The 17,745-nt window shown below is 40.0% G+C and overlaps 1 protein-coding gene across 4 annotated transcripts in view; it reads right to left on the reverse strand.

The window, feature by feature from the left end:
• The window catches only part of frmd3 (FERM domain containing 3), a 53,446-nt gene that overhangs the window by 14,507 nt on the left and 21,194 nt on the right, over positions 1-17,745 (reverse strand). Inside the window, exons 4-14 of one of the 4 annotated variants that reach the window (XM_031856191.1) lie at positions 17,176-17,254; positions 14,446-14,543; positions 12,720-12,843; positions 11,154-11,241; positions 9,336-9,424; positions 8,182-8,245; positions 7,187-7,195; positions 5,502-5,590; positions 3,190-3,264; positions 1,168-1,236; positions 788-912 (exon numbers count right to left, since the gene is read on the reverse strand). In XM_031856191.1, the coding sequence (XP_031712051.1) occupies positions 788-912; positions 1,168-1,236; positions 3,190-3,264; positions 5,502-5,590; positions 7,187-7,195; positions 8,182-8,245; positions 9,336-9,424; positions 11,154-11,241; positions 12,720-12,843; positions 14,446-14,543; positions 17,176-17,254 (909 nt within the window). Of the gene's footprint in view, positions 1-787; positions 913-1,167; positions 1,237-3,189; positions 3,265-5,501; positions 5,591-7,186; positions 7,196-8,181; positions 8,246-9,335; positions 9,425-11,153; positions 11,242-12,719; positions 12,844-14,445; positions 14,544-17,175; positions 17,258-17,745 lie in introns of all 4 variants that reach the window. The other 3 variants (XM_031856190.1, XM_031856193.1, XM_031856192.1) reach the window with 3 other exon arrangements.

Below are 17,745 nucleotides of genomic sequence, written 5' to 3' on the forward strand. Positions count from 1 at the left end.
ATAAATGATGAATTAAGTGTTTACTCATACTTAACTAATGCTTCATATTGTGTAGTTATTATAAAGTGTTACCAAATATTGTTTTATAGTGCGTTCCAAGGGACCCAAGGAAGCTTTACTGTACATATATGAAGGGAGAATAAATAACACACAAACAGGAAATAATGCTAAAATTGGACAAAACAGAAGAGAGAAGGGTAATTCATGGAAGTGCATACGCACTCACACACCCATGTACACAGAGTCCACTGTCAATTTGCAGACAATATAGTTGAGCATGCATGCTAAACACTTCGCTATTATAATGCAAACACTGAATATTCACATGTACCAATATACAGAAAAATCACAACAACTAACAGATTGCATTGTGCACACAGAACCATACAAAGCCTTTACACAGAGACAGACCCTTTGGAGCCAAACAAATTACTTCAAATTGAGTTTTCTGTAATGATAACATAAGCTGGCTCTGTTTCTGTGTACCTTCCTCCGTAGAACACACACAAAGTCAGACAAGACACAAGGAGACAAAGACACACACAGGCATGGTGGTAAACTCAGGGAGGATCATGGGAAGGGTATTTTTAGCGTCCTGCGATTGGTGTCTCCAGGGAGACAAGACTGATGGGAGCATCACCTGCTCAATTAACGCTTTCTGTCTGTGAGGGTTGTGTATGTGCATGTGCACCTTCATACACAAGGGACACCCATGTGACTTTCCAGAGGTCTAAGGCAGAAGGGCATGGTGTGTGTGCGTGTGTGTGTAGAATAAGTAACATCCTACCAGTGTCTGTAGCCGTGTCTTCGTATTCGTTGGTGGAAGGCAGTGCAGGTACCAGTGGCTCCATGTTCATGATGAGGTTTTTATGGCTAAGAGAGTTAAAACTTCGACTCTGACCAAACTGGGCTCTGAAAACACAAACATCAACTACACTGACTGCTTTGTGCGTTATGTTGAGGTGTGTGTTGTCTTGCATAATGAAAGCACATCTGCTCTAGTTTCACAATCTTTCCTTGCACATTTTGAGTTCCATAACTGGATGGTAGTTAGATCTGTATTTGTAATATCCCGCTGTGGGAGGGTATTACTGCAAACAGGCAATAGCGTCATTTTCTAACTGTGTAAGGGAGTTCAGTGTGTTTGTCCTTTTCACTTGTCCTTACCTGCGAACGTCTGGTGGCTCTCTCTGAATCTTCGAGCTGGCTTCTATCACCTCCTTTGAAACTCTTCCGCTAACAGGGACAAACACACATTCGTTATAAATAAGAAAAGTGTTTCATTTTTCAAAACTCTACGAAACAACATTTAAAAATAAAAGGATTAAAACAGCAGAAATGTTTGTAATACATGCAGACCTTAAACTCCTCAGGCTCAGGATGAAATTGCGTTAAAGACTCAAGCTGGAACGGGAGACCAGTGAAAAGCTGCTAAAATCAGTATGATGCTCGTTTTTGTGTCTATGTCAAGTTGAAGACAAGAAAGCCTCACTGATAAGACAACATCAGATGAGACACATGTGATTTTTCATCTGTGTTTTGCAGATGTTGCATAATCAGTGCTGCTGAGCAGGCAGATTCCTGCCAGCATGGTCAGTAGCTCCGTTAATCTGATGTTTGGCCGACTGGAGTTCTGGACTCTGACTACACTGTTTCAAGTCAGCAGACTCCACCTTCCCACCCTTTAGTCTGTTGTTGCAGAGATTGATAGTTAGGTTGTAAGTAAGCCGGTGAGATGAAACATCTGGCGTTGTAGTCATCAAGTTGTGGATATAGTCACAACAATACTGTGTTCTGTAAAATGTGCGTCTATGCTGTAAAATGCTGTACAAGGAACCACAATCATCTGTTCCAATAGGATGAAGATCTGATCTGTTCTGCTTTATAAAAACTGGCTCCGTTTGTGGTCCAGCTTTCCGCTTTGCATTTGCACAAATGACCAACAAACTCCACCTTATGCTATTACTCATCATTGAGCCCTTGAGCCAGACTGCTTTAGCTAGCTGATGAAATAGAGCAGACTGAAGTGTAATGCTGGTGAAGAGCTTTGTCTGAGGGGAGAATCAGAGCTAACACGGCTTCAATAACAGACTTTAGTTAGGCTTTCCTGTGATATGAGCGTCGGTCGATTACAGAAGCCAAGGCCAAGCTGGATACTGATGTCCAAAGAGGAGATCTACAGCATGTTGATGGATTTACAGTAAATCAGCACGTGTGGTAGCCTATGTACATTTCTCAGGTTAGTGCAAAAGGTGACGCATAATTAAAAGTAGATTGATGGAGTAGTTGAGTGTTGACCTGCTGATGAATTGTGGGTAAATTTGCGTTTTTAAAATCTCTCTAGGGGTTATTTCTGACTCTGTGGCCCAATCCCAATGTCCCCCCTTACGGACTCACGGACTTTGAGGCGCGCTCGCGCGAAGTCCGTGAGGGTTTAGAGCTGTCCCACTGTCAAATCATCGAGTGTTTGAGGCTCTCTGGCAGACACTTTGAGCCCTTTATGAACCCTTTCCGTAAGTCAGCATAAGACGCTGACTTTGCCTAAGGGAATTACCCACAAATCATTGCAATGTGACATCAAACACGGGGTAACCAGTGGACGCATGGAGACGTAAACAAAGAGGACGGCTCACGTGTGTTCAGCCTGTCATATTCAATTTACTCAGAAACATAAAGGGTTAAAGATGGAACAAAAAATAAACTTGACATCAGAGGATATTTATTTATTTATTCATCAAATATTTGATTTTGTCATTGAAACCGTTTTGACAAAAACGAGTAAATAGATTATATAAAGTTACTTCTCATCTTGTGAGGAAAGAGCCTGAAGACGTTGAAATCAGGGAGTACAAAGTATACAATAAATACCAATTATACATCATATTTTTTGTCGTTTTCATGGTAATGTGATATGTTGCAGCAAGGTGCTGTCCCGTTCCTATTTCCACCATCTCAAGCCCTCACAGTCTCTCACACTCACCCACTTACCAGGTGACGTCAGTAAGTCCTCGAGGGTTCAGGGTTTGAGGCTTTAGGGGGGACATTGGGACTGGGCCTATATCTTTCATCGCTCCCTTTCCTTTGACATACATCACACATCTTTTGTGGGCAAAATTCTGTCTGTCATTGTATTGTGAAAAAAAAAAAGTCTGCCTTCTCTTATGAAAACTAACTTGAATACTGTCTCACCTGTATCTGAACCGGCTGCCTTTGAAGAAGATGTTACTGCTGGAAACTGTCTTTATCTGACTTGACTTTGCACACCTGTCAGCGAGAGGGAGGAAGAAACAAAAAGAGATGCAAACAAAGAACTTAATTATTACAAAGCATCTGATGCTCAAACACTGAACATTCGTGTTGAAACATTTTTGTTTGCGACTGTAACAATAACCGTGTGCACTGACTCTCAGGGAGCAAAAGAGGTGTTTCAATGTGTACCATTTTAAAAAGTCGTAAGTCAAATAAACCTTCATGTTTGGTTCAGGATCATTTATCATGCAGCAGAGATGGTGGAGTATAGACAAACACCTCTGCTCTGCTTAGTGTGTGTGTGTGTGTGTGTGTGTGTGTGTGTGTGTGAGAGAGAGAGAGATAGAGGACCTACGTATGTTCGCAAATCTTTGCTTGGCTGCCATTTACAAACTCAATTCACTCTGATTTGATTAAGCGGCTCTCATGTTTGTCCGACATCCGAGATGACATCCCCTCCCTCTCTGTCCGCCTCTCAGAGACACATGAGCTGCTGTCATTAACAAGTCAATATCCAGGGTTAGACAGGCTAGGGCTGTTATGAGAACACTTTAATGACTTTATCACAATGTTGTCCTTTTGTAAACAAGATGACACAATCTGTGTGAAAACTGGTTCATTATCGTGCCAAATAAAATAGTAAAGCAAAGGAAAATTTTCTATTTCAAAACTAAAACTATTAATTGCCTTCATGGGATCTGTTCTGTTCTATCTCACCACAAGGTCCATTCAAGGTCCATTCAAGGTCCACGCTGTCTAGAGCGGTTGTTTGTGTCACACAATCTTCCTCAGCAGATGATGGACTTGGCTGGCTGTCTATGGAATTTCAGATGTTCAAATTTTACATTGTAGGAACTTCTCGTCCATGTGGGTAGCGCAGTAGGGCAGTAGGGCTGCAACTAAAGATTATTTTCATTATCAATTAATCTGATTATTCTTTAAACTAATTGTTTCCAAAAACCCAAAGATATTAAGTTTACTGTGATGGAAGACAAGGCAAAGCAGCAAATTAGAAAAGCTGGAATCGAGTATTGTTCAGCATTTTTGTTTGAAAATAACTTTTTACGATTTATCAAAATTGTTAGAGATTGATTTACTGTTGATGAACTAATCGATTAATCCAGTCATCGTGTCAGATCTACTTGTTGGCTTAAATATTAAGACTGAGAGTTCATTCATGATCTTGGAAACAGGCAGCAGTTTACAAAACAATATATAAAGGCTCATTGTGATCTGATCGCTCAAGGTTTTCAGAAGAGAAGGAGGTATAGTTTAAGTCTTATAAAACGGTTGGAATGTTTTGTGCAACATAGTAACAGCTTCCACTGTTGTATAACTATGAAGTATGATTTATAGCTGTGCTGATAATCCCACTGAAAAACACATTTTGTTTGCTCGCAACCTTGACACAACCATGACCATAGACCAACTCTCCATTCTCTCACTTTCGCCTTCACCCCAAGCCTGTTTCCATTCCTGACACGCTGGCAGCGTCAATAGTCTCTGTGAATTCAGAGCGACGACCTCGGAGTGCTCAGCTGCTCCCCCAGTGAAGGACAGCAGCATATTGAAGCAGAGCCACACGGAGAGGCAGGGAAATCATTTGAAAAGAGTGATAATGTGCTAAAAATCAAGGTGGGACATGAAGGAAAGCAAATTGTAGCCACTTGTGAGTAAGAAAATGACAAAGGGAAGTCATAGAGGTACAGTACTATTTTAAAGTAGATCATATTTAAATATATTTAAAAACTGCTGTAACAGTTACCAATTATATCAGTGCCATTTCAGTTAAATATGTATAAATATGTGATAATGTATTTATGTTACGTATATTTTATTTTTTCTCAACAATTAGTACTGGTGATTTTGTGGTGATTTTGTGGTGAAATAATGCCCAAGCGTCTCGAGTTCAAGAGCAGCTCAATAAATTCCCTGGATGTGTGTGTGTGTGTGTGTGTGTGTGTGGGTGTGTGTGTGTGTGTGTGTGTGTGTAACTTAGGCAACCTTTCGGGTCACATTTCAAACTAACCAGTTAATTGGGCATGACTTGTCTAATTGGGGACAAAAGCCATGCTCCCAGATAGGAAAAAGCTGATTTTTGCGTGATTGGGGAAGGTTAGGATGAGGGTAAGTCTCCAAGAAATTAATGAAAGTCAATGGAATACCCCCAAAACACGCCTCTGTGTGTGTGTGTGTGTGTGTGTGTGTGTGTGTGTGTGTCTGCGTGTGTGTGTGTGTGTGTGTGGACGCACTTGTAAAAGGCTTGGTTCTCCACCCCGCACTTCCATAAGTGCTTACACGCAGCAGGGGTCGAGGTGTGAAATGTCAACACCAGTTTCTTCTGCACAGAAAAGGACAAAGACAGAGAGACAGAGAGGGAGAAGGCGAGGATGAGAAATGAGATGACCAAAAGACGTGAGAATAAGGACCAGAGAAGTGCTGAACACCATGAGGGGGAGCTGTGCAAAATGCTGACCCACCGACCTGAAGTCGTAAGCTTTGAGGACGTAAGGCAGATATAGTGATTTAGCCACAGTGTTTAACAGTAAAAGCACTTGCAGCTTGCAGAACATGTTTTTTTTTATGGACAAGAAGGAGGGATATATTCCTGTAAACGTCTAATTTCAGTCCTGTGTGTCTGGTAGTATGAGATACCGGATCAATGCTGCTCAACAACAGGGGTGGAGGGTGTGCGAGAGAGGAAACACTGAGATCAATAACACGAGAATGCACTGATCCAGTTTGCGTCCTTTGCTAAAGCCCCCTAGTCAGCCATATTGCTTAACCCCGTCAGTGTCACACATCAGTCATATTAGGTATGTAGTTGTGATTTACACACATGTGCTGCAGTGGCCATGTGTGTGTCAGCGTGGGTGTGGTCATACATGTGTAAAAGTACCAGAACCCCATGTTCAAAAATGATTAGAAAATTGTCTTTGGTCCCACTTTGGCTGACATGCAAAAGTACTGTTACACAATGACGTGATGCCGATTTAACTGCTCCTAAACTACATATACTATCGTATTAGTTATGGACATTCTGCATTCTGTTTTAATGGTATGCACTTATTTGCAAGCTAGTTTTCAATTGCTATCACCTGGTGTATGGTCAAAACCATTTAAATTAACCGTCAACATTTTATTTCTTGGGACACCAATAAGTTACTAAAGAGAAAATTATACAATAGAAGAACTGCATTTCAAGCAAATGTTACAGTAATAAAGCCATGAAAAGTTCAGCTCAAAGTGGGACAGTTAAGTTCATGTGTTCCAGGCTCAATAACAGAGGTGAGGGCAAAGAGTGAAGTCATGCAGTGACCTGTCACACAGTGGAAGATGACACATAAATACACTAATTTAAATCCTGATTAAAATACAGTGAAAAATGTAAGTATATACAGTATACACACAAGCACACACATACACACACACACACACACACACACACACACACACACACACACACACACACACACACACACACACACAAATACACATATGAAGACAAAGTCAAAATAAAGAAATCAATAACTTTGTCAAGACAATGTCTGACATTAAATACATGAAATGGACAGAGGTATAGATTATGCAATTTAATATTGCATAATCTATAGTTTCCTAATGGAGCTTATCTTATTCCTATAATGTAACTATGGACAGGGATGCTAATAGAAATTTCAAACAGAGCAGAATATTTTTATTGACAATGAATCAAAATAATCGTTTACACACTAGAGCTAAACATAATTGGAAAAAAAAAATGAATTGAATGAAATGACGTCTTTATAAAGTGATATAAAACAAAATGATACAAACAGATAAGGAAAACACTAAACAATGAAAACGGTTTCTCCAATCATAAAGTGAGGTGAAGGCAGGACTGTGGGGAGAGGCGTCAAATTGTTTTGTGCTACGATTATTTCTAATATTTACTCACCAGTGACGACTATGTTTACACACAGAGAGAAGAGACAGAAACACAAAGATAAAACTGCATCTTCAGCCATTCATGAGCTAGCCACACAGACAGACAGACGGATAAAGTTAAGCAGAGATGAGAGAGCAGGTTTGAACTTCTGTAATGAAGAGAATAGTTATGAGATTGATTGGCTGATTAAAGAGCAACCTGGCTTACAGTGAGGACCAAATGTTTTTAAGGCGCCTGACTGAATCAATACGGGTTAATGTGGGAGTCAAACAGCAACACAAGACACAATCAGCTTTTTCAAAAATAAAGATGGTGTGCACATTTATGAGGCACAATGCACCACAATTGCTGCTCAGAATCTACCAGAGCTCTGGACTGGAAGACAAACACCGAGTGTACAGATGAAACATGTGTCCTAAATGCAAGAAACCTGTATTAGTTGTAACTTGTAAAGTGTGTGTCAGGAACTGCTGTGTCAGTTTCAAAGATGTCCTGCCATTTATATTTGTCAAAGATGTTGGACGTTGTCCGAACACGGATGTAGTGAAGGAGTCTCATATTTGGGCCACAGTGGACACACGATGTGAGTGAGGAGGTTAGTCGAAACACACCCACCATCCTGTTATAGTGAATCCTGCCTGTTAAGGTGATCTGAAACAGCGACACACACATGTAAAGTGTGTGTGATGGTGGACAGGTTTGCATAGACAAACAGTTTCATAGCACAGTTACCGGATGTAACCATTACACAGATGAGGAAAGGGAAAAGGGAACGAAAGAAGGAAAGAGGAAAGAGAATATAGAGTGGACAGTACTTGGAGGTCAACTAATCCAAATGAACACAGATGGAAACTGTGCAGCTTTTTCCAGAAGTGGGCAGCATGATGATGACTACAAGACTTCACAATTCATCATCATGACGGAGGAAACTACACAGCATGTTGTATTCTTCATGTTTGCCCTTTAGAGGAGAGAGAGCATGCAGGAGGAGACACTGCACTCACCTCTTTCTGGATTCCGATGACGTAAAAGGTTTTCCCTTCGAACTTCAGCTTGCTGACATCAGCCCTGCAAAGAACCATCATATTATGACTCAGATATAAGTACGTGATAAAACAAAGTTAACTTGAGCTGAAAAAAATAACCAAATTCTTCCGGATACGATTAAAGGTGGCGCTGTTCGTCATGACACAATAGCCTGTTGTCAACAGTGAGTTTGTTTACATTTACATCTTAACAGTGATGAAATGTAACAAGTACATTTATTCACGTGCTTTCTTTTCGGATGCTTATACTTTACTTGTACATAAATTCCGTTTTAAGCTATTTATACTCAGAGAGGTAAATACTGTTATTTTTATTTATTTCACTATTTTTTTATTTGAATTTCAGATTAAAATTGTCATCAAAGCATATAATCATTTTATAAAATATTTGGCATTATTATAGATTAAATTATCAGTACATAGAGTAAGCTAGTTAGAAATTGTGCGGCCACGACCAGCTGCAACATTAAATACCCACAAACATCAATGCATTAGTAGCATTCTAACAACAGAACATGTATACTAGTTTAACACTCTACACCATTAGTACATTTACTTTTGATATGTAAAGTACATCAGGTCGTTAATTCTTATGTACTGTAAGTGTGAATGCAGAGGTATTCCTTCTTTTAGTCAAGTAAAGGATCTAAATACTTTACCGACTCCTGCCTATCAACAACACATGCAAAAGTGTATTTTTAGTTTTTACTACATGGTGTACCAGAGTACTTTATCATTTACAGTTCCAATGTACAACCAATAAAACCATTGCCAGATGCTGCGACATTTTCTCAGCAAATGATTGAGGCACGGTCAACATGAGGTTTCATTGACTTTAACTTGTGTGTTAAAAAGCTACATAATTAAATATTCATCTTATGAATCATACATGCAGTAACTGATTTGGTCACCGTGCAAGGGAACAAAGCTCTGCCACCGCAACTTAAGTCAAAGGCCATCTTTTTGAATTGCTCCTATTAATTATTATATTCAGCTCCGTGATAATGACATGAAACGTAGACTGAGAGTGTGTTATGATTATATTTGATGGAGGCTACACATCTAATTCCCATGCTTACAGATTTCTATTAAAGAATTTAGGACACGTGTACCATTTGAGGAGGTGGATCCTCTTGTTTCCCTGGAAGACCACAAAACCTGTGGCTGTGAACCCGAGAAAGGCTGTGGAGCCTGTGAAATCCTGCAAACACACACACACACACACATACACACACACATACACACATGCAGAGTGAGCAGCAGCCCACAGTATTATGGGATACAGGTGGATTAACAGCGGGGAGGCAAGTGGGCCATTAATAATCTCCATGGTAATGGCACCTACACCGAATCACTTGTTTGTTTCAAACTTCAACCCATAATTTGCATCAACAGCAAGGCCGAGAAAACACAGAACAGGTATTTCTGTATGTAAAGTGCGGTTTGTCTATGAGGCAAAACGAAACCAATACCAACTCACGAGTAAGAAAAGGCCACAATATGTTCCTGTCACTCTGCCGCATCGTTGTTATCATCTGCGTCTCTCTATAATCACTCTTTCTCCCTCTGTGTTCCCAACATTTTCTCTGATTCTTGATCTCCACAGATCTGCATATGTGTGACGCAAGAACAGCCATTTCCAGCAAAACTAATTAAAAGCAGCCCCACTGGCGAGAGGCAAGCAGATAAAGGGGATCTTCTCCAAAAGACAGAATTTAAATATCTTGTTAATCTGCTCAGCATGCTTTTGATACGCCTGTCCATGGGATGGTGTCCCTATTTCACACTCTGACTGGGCGGAGCATGAGCAGAGAGGGCGAGAATGAACGGATAGCGAGATGCAAAAATAATACTTTTCTTTATCAGATTCAGTCTGTTTCAACTATCACAATTGTACAAAAATAAACACAAAGAGAAAAGCACAAGCAGTCAGTATCACAGTAGAAAGCAAGGGGCACATTTAAGTGTCAAATGAACCACAACACCAAAAGTAAGACTGAGCCAATGACATTGACTTGCTAATGCCATGATGTTCTCAGACCAATCAATAGGAATATTGACTCCTCAGTGATGGTTTCTGTGCACACCATATTTCTTTTGTTTAACAACATAATGTTGTCTAGCGGCTGACTTGGACCTTTCCTCACCCATTTCACCTCTGTCTCGCCCATTATTACTCCTCTCTTGGTGACTTCTCGGGTTTGCTGAAAGGCTGCTGTCAGTGAAGTTAATCATGTGTGTGGTCGTCCGTTTAATATGCAAATTAAGGGCAAAGGGTAATGAGGACAGGCGACTATATGTGTGTAATTGGCACAGTATTTCTGCACGACTGCATGAACAACTTTGGTGAGTATTTACACCTGTACAACTGTAAATGAGATGGCTGCAATTGAAATGAACGCTTTTAATCAATAATGAATCCAAAATTATATTTTGTTCATTATTGGCTCTCAGAATAACAATAAAAGCTGTAAACTTTACAGTGACAACGGAAAGCGTAACTTTGTACTTAAGAGATGACAGAGCAGAGAAATATGCTGTAATATCAGCTATTTTAGAACCGTAACCAGAAGTTTCACTATCACTTGACGAGAGCAACTGCCCCAATGACTTTGTCCATTAATAAATGTGTGTAAATTATCATATAAAAGCCATTATGTACAAAGGCGTGATGTTTATATTTCATACATAAACATACAGTACATACTGAAAACACAGAGAGGGACAGAGAAGAACTTGTGACAAAGGTGGACACATGAGGTGGAGGTCCTCTAAGGCAGTGAGATGTTTGATCAATATAATGCAACTATAATTTGTCTAAATAACTGACGCGTGGGAATAAATGATGGCAACATTAATAAAGAGATGCACCATTTTGATAAGAGGGACCATGTCAACCAGCACCTGCATTGATTCTCCACTATAGTTACCTTGCATGGGTGAGGGTCAACTCCATACGTCTCAAGGCTGTGAGACCTTTGGAGCATGTTCAACTCAGCAAATGCAGCACACTGGCCCCTAAAAGAGAGCAGACGAGGAGAAGTTTATTTTAAATTCAGTACGCTGATGCTGTTAGCGTATGTCCCTTTCCACAAGTATGTTGCTGTGTTGATTGAATTCATCTTTAAAAATGGCAAGTATAGTCTACAGTTGATCTATTTATTCCACTACTTTGTATACATATAATAGCAGCATGGACTAACTATGAACTGTGATATGCCACTGTGCCTGAGATGGATATCGTTGTGGTATTGTGTGACATACAGTATAAGCACATTTGAGCAAGTTATTACATTTGGCCCAGTTTTTGATCATCTGTAAACATTTCGCAAAAAACAGACTTATTAACAGAAGAAGAAGTGTTCAGTGGGAGCGTTAAAGCTTTACTTGCTCATTTGTTTTAGTGCTGGAAAGTCAAGACACTGAGTGATGTACGATGATACTCGTCCTTACACCAGACAAATAAATCAACCTTATAGTACACACATACATTAGAGTAAAAGTCATTAAAGAACTGCTTGAAAAGACAACTCACAGACACACACAGTTGTAAATCACCTGAAGTGTGTTCCTACGGCTCAGTGGTAATCTACATGTTCTTAATCCTGTCCGGCAGACCCATTGGGGCAGACAGAGGGCACTTGGCATCATGCACCTCTGTGCTGTGGGAAATGAAGGATTTGTCTTTGATGTTTCAATAATCGCTGCGAGTGTGACGGTCACAAACCCAACAACATCACTCATGAGCTGCAGCGATGATGATACGAATAAACACCCCGAGGGAGAGGGTTTATGTATAGATTACTGTCTGTCATGATCTTATAATTTAGGAAGTTATTCTGTCGGTGCAGAGTACAGAGTAAGACTAACGTTTCAACATACTTTAATCTTATTTATTTTCATCATTATATTTATGCAGCAGCCTCTGTGTGCATTAGTCTCCTGCTTTATTAATTATATTAATTATTCTCTCATTGCATTTTATGCCATATCCAACTTCTCTCCTTAAAGAAGGAGAGAACATGCCACAGTTTATAGATATTTACTGTGTCTGAGTTTACAGAAGCCTCTAATCACATACACCCAGCTCACTTCACTCCATCCAGGTTGATTTTAATCCAAATGACAATTCAGAAAATCCTGTAGTAGCCAGCAAGGTTTCAAAACTAAGCTGTAAATAAATAATTCATGCTCATTCCTCTGCAAATTCATTTCAGTTTGTATTTACTTTCAGCTGAAATATCTTCTGCATACAATGCACCACAAATCTCTAGGTATCATCAAATTGTGTCTCTAGCCAGAACAACAGAAAGCGCTCTTGCTGTCTGCACTAGAAAATTGTCTCCACAGCCCGTTTTGAAAAACACAGATCACAGGAGTGAGCATCCACGCCTGTCATCAAAATCAAACAGTGAACCGATAACAAGGATGCCGCTTCAGACAACAAACAACCCCACCAGACAACACAAAACACATGCGCACACATGCTGTTTTACCTGAGCTCGTTCTTGTGTATTTCAATAATCTTCCTCTCCAGTTTGAGGGACTGTTTAGGGAACAGCTTGAAGTCTCTGATGTAGTCTGACGGGTGCTCCTCTGGGTCGTAGTCCCCGAGCTCAGCTGGAGACAGAGAGTGATGTCAGTGTGACAGTGGTCATACCATCAGGTTTAGAACCGTTAACAGCAGTTTAGAGTTTAGGTGCAGATGTGCGAGATCTATTTTAAAGGAACAATTCAACACGTACAAACAATAGGAATTAAACACGATACATAAATGCAGTCCATTAACCATAACATTTTGGGAAATACATTTATATGCTTGTTGAAGTGTAAGATCAGGGAGAACTTTTTAAAAATATTTGTATTTCCACAGGAGAATATACTCATAAGCAGCTGAGATAACCCTGATGGATAAATATTTCCCTTATTGAATCCAGTACAAAGCTCTAACAGACACTATTTTCCCTTTTAAATCCGTTCTTAATTAGCAGTCACAATAAAGGTTAAATCTGAAACTTGCCTGGAGTTTAATTAAACAGTAATCCTCAACCTATTCTCCAGCTCTGTAATCAACACCCTGACAAAGTGGGACAGGGACCTGCCCTCGTTAATCAAAGCAGCCAATGATATGCTGCAGACACTCTCTAGGTCGAGATAACTCAGCCAGTCACGCTCTGCTCTCTGGGGATATGAGCCAATCAGAGAGTGTTTGCAAAGTTCAGAGATTTGTGTAGCAGCAAGAGGGGTTCATTTACATCGTACGGCTCAGCTAATTCCACTCGTAATCCATTTTAAAGCAAATGGCTCATTATTAAACTGTATCTGCTAATTAACTGGAGAGAAAAAAAATAGTTCTTATTCCTTTTCCAAGCGGTCCATATACATCTTGCTGTGTTTTAAAATGTTAGGTTACAACATCAGTCTGATGACAAACTGCAGCAGTTAAAAAGGCAGAGAGCAGATAAATGGAGCTCTTCTTTCAGACATAACCTAGTTATATTATGTGTTAAAGGGACAGTTCACCCCAAAATCAAAAATACATATTTTTACTCTGAACTGTAGTAGTATTTATCAATCTATATAGCTTTTTGGTGTGAGTTGTCGAGTGTTAGACATCGTCATCACACGGCAAGTCACACCAAAACAATCTAGCGGTGCGTTTGTGAATCCAATCTGAAGTTGTACACTAAAATAAGAGGGATGTGGCCGACTGTACACTGATTTATTACATTTCACAAAATGAACACAATAAAGGCTACCTCAAATTAAAACGCTAAATGCTAAAAATGTCAGAGTAAATAACTGCATATAGGCTACTAGCTAACTCTGACTAACATGCATATATGCATCCAGTATATGAATAAAACAAAGTAATAGGCTACACTTACAAAGGATTAGCAGGTTAGTTTAACATGATGGGCCCCTAAATCCTACAGTGACTTACAGTTCAATTACAGAACACAGAGCGATAAACTGGATCAATATAAAAATGACAGTATTAAAGACAGTATGAATCTGCCACTAAAGTCATGTACACACCAGCCTCTGTAAACTGCACAGTTCTAGTTTTTACAAAGAAGTGCAAATGCGATAAAGCTAGGAAACAGAAACAGCAAAAACCTGCTCACATCCGTGTTTACATCCTAAATACAAAAGGAACTCAACTGTAGCGGTCTTAATCACCAGTACTTTTCACTGTCAACACATTTAAACCGGCCTCACCCTGTATGATGCAGGCTCCAAGATATGCAGCTTCAGCAAAAGGACAAAGGAGACGACCGTGGTAGACGTCTCTCTTCAGCTGGAGGTACAGGAGATACCTGGACACACGGACACGACACAGTTAAGAAGAACGAAAAACAATATCACTTAACCTGACTGTGCGTTATATGTGTTACTCAAGTAGAACGTGTGTTTGGTTCGGTGTACAGTAATTGTTACTGTTGTGTCTCTAACATCACGTTATCTTCACAATAACTTGTTCCGGATGGTTAACAAATAAAATGCATAAAACCAACACAGACTCATGATGCTCTATAGCTGTGTTGCTGTGGCAATTAAAGAGAACATTGCTATGGAAACAACCACCAATACAGCAGTGACTGGTTCTGTAGTTACTATGGCAACGGCTTCAATGGAGTCAAGTTTAGGCACGGCTGCTGACATGCCGATTTGTGTAACCAAGGAGACAAGAAATGACAGTGATGCTGAACCTATAGGGACATGTGACGCCGTGGATACAGGTGAGTTTCAGCCACTCACACCGCGGTCACCTGACTCCTGATACTTGTGTTATAACTCGAGCCGCAGAAGAGAAGCACAAGACTGAACGGTGAGGAAAGCCTGCTGCTGGAGCTAAAGAGTTTTTTATATAGTCGGTCTGTGGCCGCATGCAGGTTCTGCAAATTGACCTAAAAACACTTTTGTGGTTTTATCCACATTGTGGTTTTATTATTACTCTTCTCATTTACTGCATGAGGTTGAGTTTGTGTAGGTCAGCAGTGTTTTGCCTGCACACCGTGGGATCACCGAGCAGGTTACGTCCATGCAGTACACTTTAACAGCTGAGCTAATGCTCAACTCTATCAACAGAGAAGCCATATATACATTGGAAGGGTTTTTACAACCTTATTGCCAGACAAGAATGTCAATTTTGGACGTTTAATTCAACCCTTCCATTACATTCAATGCTGACATTTTTAATTCACTTTCTACAATATTGTCAATACATAAGAAGTGCATCGCTCTCTGCTTTAGCACTGATGACGTATCACCTAATATGATGGATGTGATTAATACGAACACTGGGTTGTTTTTTTCATCTAGGGGGGGGAAAGTCAAAGAGGAAAAAGCCTTCAAATAACATCCTGCAAACTGGCACATGCAGCACACACACATTAGCATAATAGTTTTGGGGATTTTCATGATGGAAAAAAAATCCCTCCCCAAAAAACTTGATATTGAGCACTTCATTGGTTGTCATCACTGACTGCAGCTCGTCTGAACTTTCCCAACTCAGCTCGACTTTAATGTCCACTGCCCACTCATCTGTAGTAATGTTGTGTAATGGTGCTCCTTGAGGACACAGAGGTTAGGTTTGCTTTTTCTTAAAGACAAGCTGGTGAAAATAAATGAACACATATAAATGCAGTCTTTTCAAATAGTTTAAATGCAAGAAGAGTGAGGTAAAAAAAAGGACGCTAAAGAAAAAATCTAGAGAGACGTTATAGAAACTGAAGGACAACTCAAGGAAGGGGGAAGCTGAGAAACAGAGAGAAAAAGAGAGCAAGGTTTTAATGACATTGATGATGCACAAAACCAGCTTCAAGTTATAAAAGTTGAGGACTGGGTGTCATGCCAATATGAGAGGAGAGATGTGGAGAGACACCTGAGGGAGCAGAGTGGGCTGTGATAACTGGCAGGAAGGAGGAGGACAGAGAGAGACCAACAGAAGGGAGTGAGGAGACACCTTAGGGATGAAAAAAAGAGACGGAGTGTAGAGATCTGGAAGAGAGAAAGATGGAAAAGCAGGGATGGAGGAAGGGAAGAGAGAGTCGGTGAGACATGACAGCTCAGATGGGACGAAGAGCTCGAAAACAGAGTCCCTGCTGAGTGAGCATCTCTCACTATGCCTGAGAGAAGGTGTGTGTGCATGTGAGGAGGAGGGTCATTATAAAGTGTGTATAAACCATCAGTTACTACACAAGTTACGCCAACTTCAAATGTGTTTTTTTAAATCACATCTACCAAACACAGGTTGTTTTAATAAAGTGCATAAATGCATCTGCGGTGTGACATATCAGAAAGGAGGCTACTACTGAAAGGTGTGAAGGTGATAGTCCAACGCTCATTAATTACACACAGGAAAGCTACTTTGTTGGATGGATGAAAAAGTGAAAGAGAACTGTTGCATATTCGCATGAAATCACAGTCAGCACATATTGCCAAAGTCATTAGCGCCTGATGAAACATCAGTATTTCTGAATCTATTTAGAAAGAATCTATTTTCTAAAGAAAGAGAAGAAAATTTATCCTTGAAATTTGGTGAAAATTATAAAATCCAATAATCAAAATTGTGGTGGCAAAACTTGGATATTATGTGTCGGGGATTTTGCATTTTCTTAAAAAACACTACTGCATATTAAAAGACTATGAATCTCTGCTGTGGCTGTCACTAACATGAATGTTATTAATTTTCTTTCAAAAGGCTTGGGATAGTGTTAGAAACCAAAGGGCCCCGAGACAATCAACCACTATCTGGAATCATTGCTCAACCATTTATAGCTCTTAAACTACTGTACCACCAAGCTATAGAAATCAAGCTAATATGCATGTGCATGTCATAAAGCTGCTCTAAAGAGAGAGGCATGTCAGGTTCTTTAATTTATTGTTTATTTTACACTTTCTCCATTCATCACACGTAAACCATCCATTGTGTGTGTTGGTTCTTACTTGGTGAGCTCCTCCTTGATTTTCATTGGCTCGTGGGGATAAAACTTGACCCGGAAACACATCGTGTACGGCTGCTGAGCTGCTGAAAACAAGAGAAGGCCGTTTAGAAGAGAGAAGAATTTAGCAAAGAAGAAAGCAGAAGAGAAAGACGAGAGAAATGAGAGAAGAAATGTAGACGTCTTCAATTAGAAGAGGAGAGGAAAAAGGAGAGAAGAGAGATAAATGACTGAGTGCAAGACAGAAGAGGAGCAGAGCAATGAGGATTATGTAAAACTGAGGAGAAAAATAAGATGGAGACGAAAAAAGAAATCAGGGTATGCCTCTAATACTGATTAGTCATTTGATGATTACAGTAATTAGTCATCACCCACACACAAACACACACACACACAAAGTGCCTCACACACACACACACACACACACACACACACACACACACACACACACACTAAGTGCCTCATTTGAGCTGGGGTCTGCTTTTTGTCCTTTGATCTGAATTCTGATGCATTTCATTTCTGACTCCTGTGTGTGTGTGTGTGTGTGTGTGTGTGTGTGTGTGTGTGTGTGTGT

This window comes from Anarrhichthys ocellatus, unplaced genomic scaffold (assembly GCF_004355925.1).
Source record: "Anarrhichthys ocellatus isolate YVR2014 unplaced genomic scaffold, GSC_Weel_1.0 scaffold17, whole genome shotgun sequence".
Lineage (NCBI taxonomy): Eukaryota > Metazoa > Chordata > Actinopteri > Perciformes > Anarhichadidae > Anarrhichthys > Anarrhichthys ocellatus.